This window comes from Pseudomyrmex gracilis, unplaced genomic scaffold (genome assembly GCF_002006095.1).
Source record: "Pseudomyrmex gracilis isolate BER0280 unplaced genomic scaffold, ASM200609v1 scaffold_189, whole genome shotgun sequence".
Taxonomy (NCBI): domain Eukaryota; kingdom Metazoa; phylum Arthropoda; class Insecta; order Hymenoptera; family Formicidae; genus Pseudomyrmex; species Pseudomyrmex gracilis.
Window position 1 is genome coordinate 172,077 of NW_018020773.1, and position 12,294 is coordinate 184,370.

The 12,294-nt window shown below is 37.0% G+C and overlaps 2 protein-coding genes across 4 annotated transcripts in view; one reads left to right on the forward strand and one right to left on the reverse strand.

Moving 5' to 3' along the window:
- LOC109858122 (polynucleotide 5'-hydroxyl-kinase NOL9) overlaps window positions 1–3,972 on the reverse strand; it is a 5,422-nt gene extending 1,450 nt beyond the window's left edge. Inside the window, exons 1-8 of the mRNA XM_020435066.1 lie at window positions 3,633–3,972; window positions 3,462–3,528; window positions 2,963–3,252; window positions 1,106–2,817; window positions 836–1,032; window positions 695–748; window positions 412–611; window positions 63–320 (exon numbers count right to left, since the gene is read on the reverse strand). Coding sequence (XP_020290655.1) covers window positions 88–320; window positions 412–611; window positions 695–748; window positions 836–1,032; window positions 1,106–2,817; window positions 2,963–3,252; window positions 3,462–3,528; window positions 3,633–3,639 — 2,760 coding nt within the window. The 5' untranslated portion in view covers window positions 3,640–3,972 and the 3' untranslated portion in view covers window positions 63–87. The remainder of the gene's footprint in view (window positions 1–62; window positions 321–411; window positions 612–694; window positions 749–835; window positions 1,033–1,105; window positions 2,818–2,962; window positions 3,253–3,461; window positions 3,529–3,632) is intronic.
- A 793-nt stretch (window positions 3,973–4,765) lies between these two features.
- On the forward strand, window positions 4,766–10,873 carry LOC109858121 (lysine-specific demethylase PHF2-like). 3 transcript variants are annotated; one of them, XM_020435062.1, is made up of 13 exons: window positions 4,766–4,926; window positions 5,370–5,455; window positions 5,550–5,828; window positions 5,926–6,067; window positions 6,156–6,605; window positions 6,708–6,909; window positions 7,005–7,762; window positions 7,846–7,905; window positions 8,192–8,397; window positions 8,484–8,686; window positions 9,019–9,066; window positions 9,496–9,682; window positions 9,833–10,873. In XM_020435062.1, exons 1-13 carry the CDS (start codon window positions 4,829–4,831, stop codon window positions 9,910–9,912), a joined length of 2,799 nt encoding a protein of 932 aa, XP_020290651.1. In that variant the 5' UTR covers window positions 4,766–4,828; the 3' UTR covers window positions 9,913–10,873. The 3 variants fall into 3 exon arrangements, with proteins under 3 accessions (XP_020290651.1, XP_020290653.1, XP_020290654.1); XM_020435064.1 differs by having other exon boundaries at window positions 8,201–8,397; XM_020435065.1 differs by lacking the exon at window positions 9,019–9,066.
- The last annotated feature ends 1,421 nt before the right edge of the window (window positions 10,874–12,294 follow it).

The following is a 12,294-nucleotide window of genomic DNA, read 5'->3' on the forward strand; positions in this document are numbered from 1 at the left end:
AAACCATATCCTACTGAGGACACAGATGGATATGGTTCTGTGACCGAAATGTTTGCTGGGTATTTACACACAATTTTATTCTAATTATCATTTATTCGTTTTTTTATGAAATCTCATTCGAGTGTGTCTTCTGCGATGATCTTGACTCAATGGTAAGACTGGATTTCCATCAGTATAAGGTGCGTTCTGACGTAGCTGCAGCAGCGGCGGAGGAACCGGAATGCAACCAGCCAAACAGTTGACGTACTGCATCATCGATAGTGGCAATGGCGTGTTTATGAACACTTCCTGTCGTGCCACATCGACACCTCGGATTATTCCTGCACATTTATTGCGAATAAAAAAAGTTTTTCGCAAAAAAGAGAGATTTAATTTTTTTTAATCCCGTTTAATCAACAAAATATCACTCACCGAATCCGTAGCATGTGCACAAAGGCGACCTTTGCGTCAATACTCGCAGACTGAGGACATCTTCAGACACCTGCGACGATTCCTCCGTTAGATCTATACCGCACAGTGCTACAATTTTACCGTTTATGATGTTCAAGACGTGCGACGCTGGCACGCCGAACAATCGTTGAGGAATAACGCACAAAGAAGAAAAAGGCGCCCTGTAAATATACACATCGATATACAGATATTCACGTATTTATTAACTAACGCGCTTTGAACGCAGTATATATAAGATACTAACGAATAAGGTGTTACTTCGTTAATACTCCTAAACGCTACTTGATCCGTGCGGTGACTGAAAGAGAAAAAAAAATACATGGAATTAAACGCAGTCAAGTGATTTGATAAAATTCACAGAAGCATTAAAGTGATCTGAACGTACAAAGAATCGTCTTTGTTTGGTATGATATCGCTGAGATAAGACATCATCACGAGCTCACGTTGTTGAAACGGTTCCATGCTCCACTTGTTCGTCTGCACTTGAAGTTCATTCGCCCAAGAACGAAGCAAGCACAATTCGTGCTCGCACGGTCTGTTCCAATCGATAAAATTCTCGTCGAAAAACTCCCACGTGAATTCCTGTTGAGAATTTTCTTTTCTCGAAAAATAATTACTTAACCAAAGTTATTGATTATTAAAGTCGCGTGTTTACCTGTTTATTTACAACTTCCGAATTGAGATTATCTGGGAAATTTTCTTGTTCCTTTTTCGATGATAACTGCAAAATGATCGACGGTCTGATCAGTTTTATCGTGAAGATCATGATGTTCCAACCGATGTCTTGCGTGAAACCCATCGTGTTCACCACAATAGGTAAACGAGACAATACGGGACATGACTTTAATCGTTCGATTAGCATCTTGACGCCCTCCAAGTAGCGCGTGACGCATCGGGAAATGTTCACGTCGTCGAGAAACAGCTGATAAACCGGCGTCTTTAGATGCGTGAAATTCGGTCCCAGCAACGGTTCTTCGATCAAACTATACGAGATGCAACCGGGCGGCGTGCACTCCGCCTGGCCAGGATCTAAGTCCACCAGAACCACTTTCTCGGAAGTGCGCAACAAACAGTTGATGAGACATTTCGCGAACGTTGACTTGCCGACGTTTTTGCCACCGGCGATCAGCGTGCAGGACCATTCGTTTGCACGCCATCGGTTCAACATCTTTGTTGCGGTCTTCATTGTGATAGAGAAATCGACAATCAACGGTTTATAATTGAACAAATTCTCGTAATTGTCATGCTTCTGAAAATATAAGTTGGTCTGCAGCACCGTTCTCGCTCGCTTGGGATCCGTCCAGGAATGATAATAGGATTGTTTTATCTCTGGGAACAATTTGACATACGGAAAGTGATTCTTCAGAAAGAGCGTCAAATTGTTGTCGAAGTTCTGCAGCACAAAAATGACACTTCCCGGTCGAACGCCGTCGATATCGGCCTGCAGTTTGCTTTCCGAATCTCGAGTGATGCCTCTCTCGGCGAGCGTCGTCCACACATCTTCGATATTATTTTCAGACGGTTTTTCCGCGCTAGTTTGAATACCGACAAGACTGAATCCCTTCGGAGAATACATCTCTTTGGTACCGCCTGAACTGTCGAGCACGAAGCCGTAGACATTCACAGCGCCGTACAACACCTTTATCAGTAATTTACCGTTAAACCAGAACTTGCTGTTCTTTTCCATTATGACAATAACTATATTTTTTAAGCAGTAAACCGCAGGCTCTTTCGAGCTGCGTGTAAGTGAGCGTATGTTTGAATTTGAATACGTGCGATTGTACGCTCGTATATTATCATTGCGACCTGCTGATCTGCTTTTTGTAGGACTTTTTCTAGGAGTACTTCCGACCAAATCTTTGTACATAGAATTCTTATTAGTACTCCTGAAACTTGTATCTTCTAATGTATCGCTGTCCAATGAACTGATCTCTACTGTAGTATTTTCTATTACGTTACTATCATCTTCAACACTTACATCAGATCTCGAACGTGCGGGAAATGTCCGCTTTTCTGGTTTTGCTTGCGTACGAGACCTGCGTCTCCGATTATGGGATTTAACATTTAATACGCGCGAATCTTCTTTATCGGACGTTTTATTTACTTTATGAGCGTCTTTCTTATGTGACAATTTTTTGGCCAATTTTGGCGTTTGATCGTTTTCACGTATCTGTGATGATAGTTCTAGCGAAACAATATTTTCTGAAAGCATGTCAACTACAGGTAATACACTTGTATCTCTCTTTTCTTTCAGATCAATCTGCGTCCAATCGTCTGTGTCTTCATCAGATAAAATTAACTTCCAATCGTCATCTACGTCGCTTGATTGTTCGAAAGTACCCCATTCTGTAGTATCAATTGTAACATCTAAAATTTAAATTACCAGCATTTGATTTTAACCACAAAGTGTGTTACAAAGACAACCTTAATTTACTCAAAATAATGCAGCTACTGTATTTATATGAGACATAAATAAATCAATATAATATAAAAATAATTCCAAGTGTCTTACGTTCAAGACTGGAAGAAGATTCATGATTACTATTTTCACGACTATTTGATTGTTTCCTCTTATTTTTAAGATTAGATGGAGTTACTGCTTTCTTTGCAGTACTGGTTCTATGATCTGTTGAATAAAGTTTCTGGTCATCATCATTATTGTCATCATCATCATCATCATCAATGTTTTCACTATTAACTAAATCGTCAGCAACAATTTTGCAAGACGACATATTTTTAGGCTTGTACAACTGATTTCTCTTCAGTTTCTTTACAAATTGTGTTTTACTTTTTGCCAATTTTCTGGAATAAAATAATAGAACAATATGTATTAACACAGTAGTAAATCTCTCTCTCTCTTTCAAATACTGTTTACTGTGTGTTACTAATTTATTATCAGTGAGTCACACACAAACTTTATTGTGGCGTGTATACGTACGTATGACACACGTGCTAAACTCTCTCTCTCTCTCTCTCTCTCTCTCTCTTGAAACTTTAATAACTTTACTCACGTTTTAATCTGCCTCGCTTTCAGTTCGGCTACTTTTTTTCTTCTTTTCTCAATCTTACGTACAGCCTCTATTGATATATATATATATATAAACAGATATTCTGATAAATAAATAAATGGTTTGATAAATATTACGTCTATATCTCTAATTGCGTAATAGATTTTTATTTACCAAACATCTTGGAAAATTTTAACCTCAAGCCATTTATCTCGCACCACGTGATGAGATTTTTGGAGCACGGTCGAGCACAAACTCACAGCTTGCGCTGCACTCCGTGCAATCAGCTGTAATCTCTCTTTGGCGCAATTTATAAAATTGCATCAAAAACAATGTTCACACTGTGACGTTCTTTCTATCTATAATCTTCTATCAAGAGTCTTTATGGCCGTGGCCACTCTCAGGCTTCTCTCTGGTTTTACAGAACAGAATTTGCGGAATGTCTACGACTGGCCGAAATTCATTAATTCGTAAATTCTGCATTACGCACGTTTCGCACCATCTGACTTCTCCCTTATGGCCGTGGCCGCTCTCAGGCTTCTCTCTGATATTGAAGGCCCTTTACGCCGCATGTAAAGACAGCCTAAGGCATAACGAATGAGACATAAGAGAATCAACCAATCAAAGCTTTTTAGAACAAGAAGTAGGCATGAAAACGAAAAGCTTGATTGGGTGATTTTCTTATGTCTGCGTTACGTATGCGTTATGCAAAAGTCTGTGTTTCGGCCTGTAGGTTTATTTAAAGGTCGTTGACATTTTGTCAGAGGACATTGACCTTTAGTCAAAGATCGTTGACCTCTTGTCAGAGGTCGTTGACTTTTCGTCAGAAGTCGTTGACCTTTCGTCAAAGGCCGTTGACCTTTCGTCAAAGGTCGGTGACCTTTCGTCAAAGATCATTGATTTTTCTGTCAAAGGTCATTGACCTTTCCGTTAAAACTTAAATCTTACGTCTTAAATTCTTATTGTAGACGACGTCTTACGGATCTGGCCGCTCTCATTCTTCTCTCTGATATAATTGTTAAATAATTATCGTTTGAATATGCGAATATTTTAGCCATTTCTAACTTAGATGATGATCGACAAGCGTTATTTCAATTCAGGAAATAACAAAATGATTTTTTTATACAAAGAAAAGAACAAATTTGACTATTTGTCTCTTTTTTTTTTATCTAGAAATGCTCTTCTTGTTTTCATTTCGCGCCTTTACGCAAATGCGATTTTTGATTGGTTGTTACACTGTGCTGCCGCCATTATGTGACGACGGTACGTCTCGTTACCACCCTTCTTCTGATGAAGTTGCGCTTAGCTTTAGCTGTACTGAGCTGTGTGTTACGAGAGTGTATTCAACCCAGTACTGATAACCACTAAAAATGGACTTGCCAGTTACGTATTGTTTATGCGGCGGCTCATACGATCCCGAGCAATTTATGATACAATGTGACGTGTGCAAAGAGTGGTACCACGGCGAGTAAGTGTCCGTGAACTCATTTAATAACGCGAAAGGCAACGAGTTTGCTATTGCAACACACCGTGATTTTGATGACTAATCTTCGTGGTTTTGTCACAAATGTCGAAAATTTTTCGCATTGGTTTATATTTTCGATCGCGGGTGCTGACTTTTGTAATCTCGCGAACGCGAAATGTCACTCATATCTGTCAGCAGTGTGTCAAACAACAATGTTTTGTTGATAGTAACATAACCTGTACTCTGCGTTATTTGTCTTCCATATCTCGCGTCCTTTTTGTGTTGTTAGCGGATTCGTGACACAGAAATGACAGTTAAAACAATTATTGAGCTGTTGTGTTTGATGAAAGTAGTCGTTTGTGTCATGATTGTGAATTTGTGTATTACAGGACACGAATTTTTCTGATAAAACACACATGTGTTTTATTGTTTGTTTGTTCTTTCAGATGTGTGGCTTTGAAGGAATATATGGCCATAGATCTTGACAAGTATCACTGTCCACGATGTGAAACCATGTGTGGTCCTTCGCTCAGTAAGTTGTTTCAGATATTTGACAAATATTTGTAATTAGTACATTATTATCCATTGACACTTGACATGTATTATTTCTTGTTGTGGCTAAACAGTGAAAATCAGAGTGAACTGGCATAGACACGATTACACCGAGCGCGATGCGGATACAAAGCCTGTTCAAACTGGAACTCCAGTTTTTATACGAGAACTGAAATCTAGGCATTTTCCCAAAGCTGATGAGATTGTGAAACATATAAAAGGACAACAATTAACTTTACAATATTTGCAAGCAAATGGTTTTGAGACTCCCATCATTATTGATGGAAAAGACGGACTCGATATGACATTACCGCCTCCAAACTTTAATGTTCATAATGTCGAGGGTTATATAGGTAAAATATTTATTCTGGATATAAATTTTTTTTGGTTCTATGTATAAATTTTACAATTGATATGTGAAAAGCTATTTTGTAACATATACTTTTACAGGCGGCGATCGGGACATAGATGTAATTGATGTTTCTAGACAAAGTAACATACGTATGAAACTAAGAGATTTTGTAGAATATTACAACTCTCAATCTCGAACAAGAGTACTTAATGTCATAAGTCTCGAATTTACCAACACTAGGTATATTGCTGTTCTCATTGTCCTGACGTGTTACAATTGTGTAAAGTGAACTATGTGCGTAAAATAACAATAAAAACCAAAATTGCAGTCTTTCGTCATTGGTTGAAGCGCCGTATGTCGCGCGCAAGCTCGACTGGGCCAATTCAGCGTGGCCGCGCGATTGGCCCGCGGACAGTGACATAAAACGACCCGAAGTACAAAAGTATTGCCTAATGGGGGTCAAAGATAGTTTCACGGATTTCCACGTCGACTTCGGTGGCACGTCCGTGTGGTATCACGTGTTGCGCGGCGAGAAAGTGTTCTATCTCGTAAAGCCAACGCAGGCAAATTTGCAGTTGTATCAGCACTGGATGTGCAGTTCAACGCAAAGTGAGACCTTCTTTGGAGATCAGGCTGACGCTTGTTACAAGTGCGTGATCAAACAAGGTCAGACAATGATGATTCCCACGGGCTGGATACACGCCGTGCTTACACCAATTGACTCCTTGGTCTTTGGTGGAAACTTTTTGCACACCCTCAACATTCCGATGCAAATACAGTGAGTGAAGAAAACAGCTTTAATAGTTGATTGAAAAATTTTCGTTACAATAATGAAAAATGTTTTTCATTGGTGTAACGAAAAATCATTTATCTTTTATAGAATATACGAATTAGAAAGAAAAATGAAGACTCCGGCAAAGTTCCAGTATCCCGGATTTGAGACGATTAATTGGTTCGCAGCTAAAAAATTATTAAAGGAATTGAAAGAATTAAATAACGAGGGGAAAAAATGTCCAACGTATCTTTTACAAGGTGTGAAAGCGTTACTTGGGATTCTCAAACAGTGGAACACTGACAAAGACGTAAGATGTTTTTTATATTCGACTTTGAATTAAAAGGAAAACTTATAAAAACTCTGTAATAAAAGATAGAATAACATCTGTTTTTATCATTTCAGTATAATATGATCAGTCGCGGCCAGATACCGGAAACGATAAACAGTCAGAAGTTATTGAAGGACATCAGCAAAGAGATACGACACGCGGAACGATACTTAATATCCTTGAACCCGCCGAAACCAGAACGTGAGAGTAAACGAAGAAAGAAAAAACCGCTAGACAAAGATTTCGTGGACTTTGATTACGCCGACAGGATGGCTGACAATGTCTTCAAGGCGACGTTGAAGGAAACAAATAAGGTGGAATCCGCTCCGATCGAACAACTGCCGCCGAGACCTCCGTTGAAACTCACGTTACCGAAACCGATTATGACTCCCACCGTTGTATCTCCGGCACAGAAATCCATCAATAGCAACAAACGGCACTTGTCCAAACCGGGGAAACAAAGTCCTACCGTGATTAGATTTAAGCTTGGCAACAACGAGGTTGTCAGAAGTACAAACGACAGTATAAACATTTACGGTAACAATATCACGATCGATCATACTCTGGAAACGAAAAAGGAATCGCTTCCGTGGAATCAGACTTCGTCCGTGTATGATTTTCACGACGGCAGCAATGAGAGCGATTTCGGCCTCGTGATAGACGAATCGCAAAAACGTAAACGAACACCAAAGTCGAACACGCAGAAACGATTCAAGCGCGACTTCGACGGTGAAGTCGACGTACTGAACAACGCCCCAAAGAACGGTATAGAGGAATTGCTGAAGGCATCAGCGTACACGCTAGGCAATGGCACTCAAAAAATGGACGTCACGTACGTATTAATTCAGACACTATCTAAACTTGCCGTCGTGTTAATATTAGATTAGAATAATTGTGCGATAGAAATGTTTTTAGGCCGTCGACCACGATTCCACAGTACATTCAACCCATGCTACCCATGCCGCCTCCTACTGGGTGAGTAAATCTTCCGTAGAACATTTGATTTTCGTGATATTGGTTTTCTTTTCGAGATTCTGTTAATTTAATTCTAGCCGAAGCAAGTAATCTCTAATAGAAATTTAGTATAGAAATAATGTATGGTAGACGTAATATAAGTTTTTTCGAGCATGTGCAAAAAGTCTTCATATTTATTTGCAACGGAATGTTCATTTCTAAAGCCGTCTCGTTGTAAAGCTCTCGTTTTTCAAGGAATGAATTTAATTTCTTGGTGTCTTAGTATTTATAAATTGAAAACGGTCAGTTCCGACAGGGCGTCACCGTCCACACGGGAAGCAATCGCCGGGATGCTGTCGTTCAGCCAGCAGAGTTACTCGACGTCGAGTAATAGTCCAGCCAAGTCCTCGAGATCGATCAAGAGTCAGCAAAACGACGACAACGACGACGACGACGACGATGACGATCAATCGATAGAAAATATTGACAAAGTACACCAAGACGATGATTTCAGTACGTATATAATAAAAAAAAAAAACAACAATGCAACCTGATGTTCCTTTGTGATAACGTTGTTGTTATGATATTATTTATCACAGTTTATCCAGCATTGGACGCATCGGACGACGAAGATTATATTTTCAAGCCCAAATCGAAGAGTCAGATCGATGAAGCGTGGAATCCGAAAGCCAGAGTGGGACCTCTTTTGCCAAAGACAAATCGGCCAGCGCGAGAGGGCGTAAAGAAAACGTCGGTGGAAAAGGGTCTGGAAGCAGCCGCTGCGAAGCGAGCAAAGCAATCGGTGAGTCAATATACTGCCATTTTTTAATTTATATTATTTCATTTTATTTCGTATGCCATAACCATGTCTCTCAATATATTTATGCGAAAATAAATATTGTATTTTAATTTCACAAAATTTATATACGTATACTAAACTTGTTCTATAAGTAATGAACATATATGTACATATTTTTTATATATAATTTTTAATCTGTTTATTATACATTTTTTTATATATACGTATATACAAAAATGTTTTATCATTATGTCTTGTTGAAAACTTGTCTTATCATTCATAAACGTTCCTCAAATATCATAATTCGCTGTTTCTTGCATATACATTTCATGTAGGATGAATACCTGGATAACGACGTGGACAAGATTACCAAGAAGAAAGTGGTAGGCACATTTCGATTTATAGTTTGATCTGAAATTTCGTAAAATTTTCTAGAGTATTACTTGTTGTATACACTTTACTATATTTCGTAGTTATAGATGTATTCTTTAACTACAGCTCTTAATAATTAGTTAAATTAAGAGTTTTCTTGGTGCCACATTTGTGTAGCTTCTAAATGTCTTTTTTTTTTTATGTTAGTCGCCACTGTAATATATTCTCTTCTCGTACACTGTGGTTATTCTCAGCTATAGTTCGCTACGATTACAGACTGGGCCATTAGAAAAGTAACACGTATACTTCTGTTCAGTAGTTCTGTTCTGTCTGTATGTTTTTTTTCATCGTAGTTCAGTCACTTATCATTTCATGTTCACGTTGTTATAAAACAAAAAAATTAACGATGTGCGTTTTGTGTTATTGTGCGTATTTAATAGAGTACTAACAAACGGACGTATAACAAAAAGAAGCAGAAGAATCCTGCGGTTACTGCGGTAGGAACTACATCGTCCACTGCACCGTCTGAAAATGTTATAAAATCGTCCATTGGATTCGGGTCGATATTGACATGTCCTAACAGACTGAAAGACGTTAAAGCCAAGCTTGCAGCGCCAGTTCCCGTTGGTAAAGTATCAAGTTTTATCTTTGAAATTTTTTTAAATAATTTACAAACTTATTCTACTATATATTTGATATATTTGATAATTTAATATATTTGATTCAATTGTGTGTGACTAATATAATTAGAGACTCGATATCTCTATTAACTTTCAGAACGAAAACCGAAGAAGGGAATGAAAACGGCGAAACAACGTTTGGGAAAAATTCTGAAACTTCATAAAATGATGCACTAGAGAAAGTTATTAACACTGGTTTACAAATTTATCACTTTTGTCTGTCATTTTAACGCACATTAAAATCTATAAATTATCTTTCTCCGTTAAAATGACAAAAGTTGTTGACCAGTGTAAAGCCTGCGGCAAGAAGCTTCTTTTGTGCTAAATTGCATATAAATAATAGATTTGATTAATTGTGTCTAGAAATCAACGAGATGTCAGATTTAATTAATTGCGTCTGGAAACTAACGCGCGCGAGCGCGCGTGATGTTTGCGTGCGATTTGAACATTATGAAGACTTGACCAAATGTAATTTCGAAATCAAATATACAATCCAGTACAAAAATAGTGTCATTTGCCACAGGCTTAATTACCGGAAAAAATAGAAACTAAACCATCTCTCTCATGTTCATTCTTTATTTGTGTATAAAATCATGTAATAGTTGTACATATATTATTCTGTAAATATAGAACTTTCTCTATCAAGGTGATGCGTATTCACCTTGCAGGAACACAACTCTACTTGTTAAGATCAGTGGATCGTTTTTCTAAGAGACACGTATATATTTATTACATATTACTACATTGCTTAATTTTGTAGTTAAATATTTAATGACTTTTGATATCTCGATATTTCAGTAAGACGATATTTATATTATAACAGTGGCTTACTGACGCTTTATGTGATTACTCAAATCTAACAAATTCAGTTGACAACGACTCTTGAGGACGAAGAGGTAAAACAAACTCCATACATCAATGTACGGTTTATCATAATTTAACTTATATATGAGTATAATAGTAGATCGAACAAATTTAATGATAGTTTTAGTGCAAAAGAAGTAGAACTGTATTTTTAATGAGTATACCGAGTAAATACTCTCCACCGTCCATTATCATGAAAAATATAGAGAGAGTCTCACCACGCTGTTATATAACATATTTTTGCATTTTTTAGAGTAAAACGCAATTAACACGACGAACTTTTTCGCTGTACGTTATTTAATCTCGATTATTTTTTGAAGCGGTGCAAATATTACGATAGGACAATCTTTAATCGATCGTTTAAAATTGCAATCTCACACAATTGAAGAATTGTTCCTACACTCGAAATATATACACAATTGCCATATATATTTTCTTAAAATAAAACAGTACATCTAGTAGAGGCTAGCTATCGATTAAAATCGCTTATCATTTTTTTCGCGAGAGATGTGGGAAAAGACTTGTGTACACCACAGTGAATGAGACACAATCTGAATTGTTCACAATTCGCTATCACCACAAGAATGCACTTATGCATTTCTTCCAGTTATAATACACTTCTTTTGTTTCTCCATTTTGCTGTAGTGCTTCAGTTAGCACTATTTTGCTACTTAGTTTATAACATCACAGAGAGGCTGTAGAACATAGTGATTAGCGTTTTCTATATTATGCTATATTATTAAAATAAAAAACAAAATATAATTATATTTCTCGGGACATTTTGTATTTAACTTATAAATCTAGCAAAATGTACTTCACAATTATTATTACTATTATTACAAAGTATCGATCAAGGAGCAGAGATTACGAGGGGGAATTTTATCGATTGTTGTATCATATAGGAAATTGAGTTATCTGGTTGCACTTGTACCTGTTTCCTATGATACACGACACACGTGAGATAAATGAAAGCATAAAAAAAATATATTGTGGAAGACTATAGGCAAAGAAAAGATCGTTCACGATTACACAAATCGTTTATTTTATAATCTTTTATAATAAGTTGAACTCTCCCAGAATGTTATTGATACCAAGAAAAATTTTTAGAAAGTGATGAAGAAAATCTTGAAAAAAAAAGGATGTTTTTTACTTAATAGCATATACGTGTAAATTAAAACTTAGTCCTAAAATTAAGACTTTTTAAAATCCGTACGCGAGATATCCGATTTCAACAATGTTAACGATTAGAACTTTTATATGTACGATTTAATTAATTTATATACTAATGTAGGTGTGATAAGAGTATTATAAATGTTATATATTTGTGTCATAGTTAACAACACAGTACAATTTATGAAGCTGCTGAAACGTGCGGCAAACAAGTTGAGAAAATAGAAACTTCGCAATTATTTAACATGTCTCAAACCAATAGCGTTTTCTGATGCAGTAGTTGAATTTTTTATGTAATATAAACCTGCACACACATCGAATACATTTATAAAAAGTACACGTACGATACGGTGAAACTTGACAAAAACGTAAGGTATTTGGAAATACTTTTTATAAAATAAAATATGTAAGAAATATTGGTAGAATTAGATTGTTTAGTGCTTTACGCACTAAAGACAATATACAGGGTGTCCCAGAATAGCCGTACAATCTCTCGTAGGCAGATAGAAGGAATAAAACTGAGTC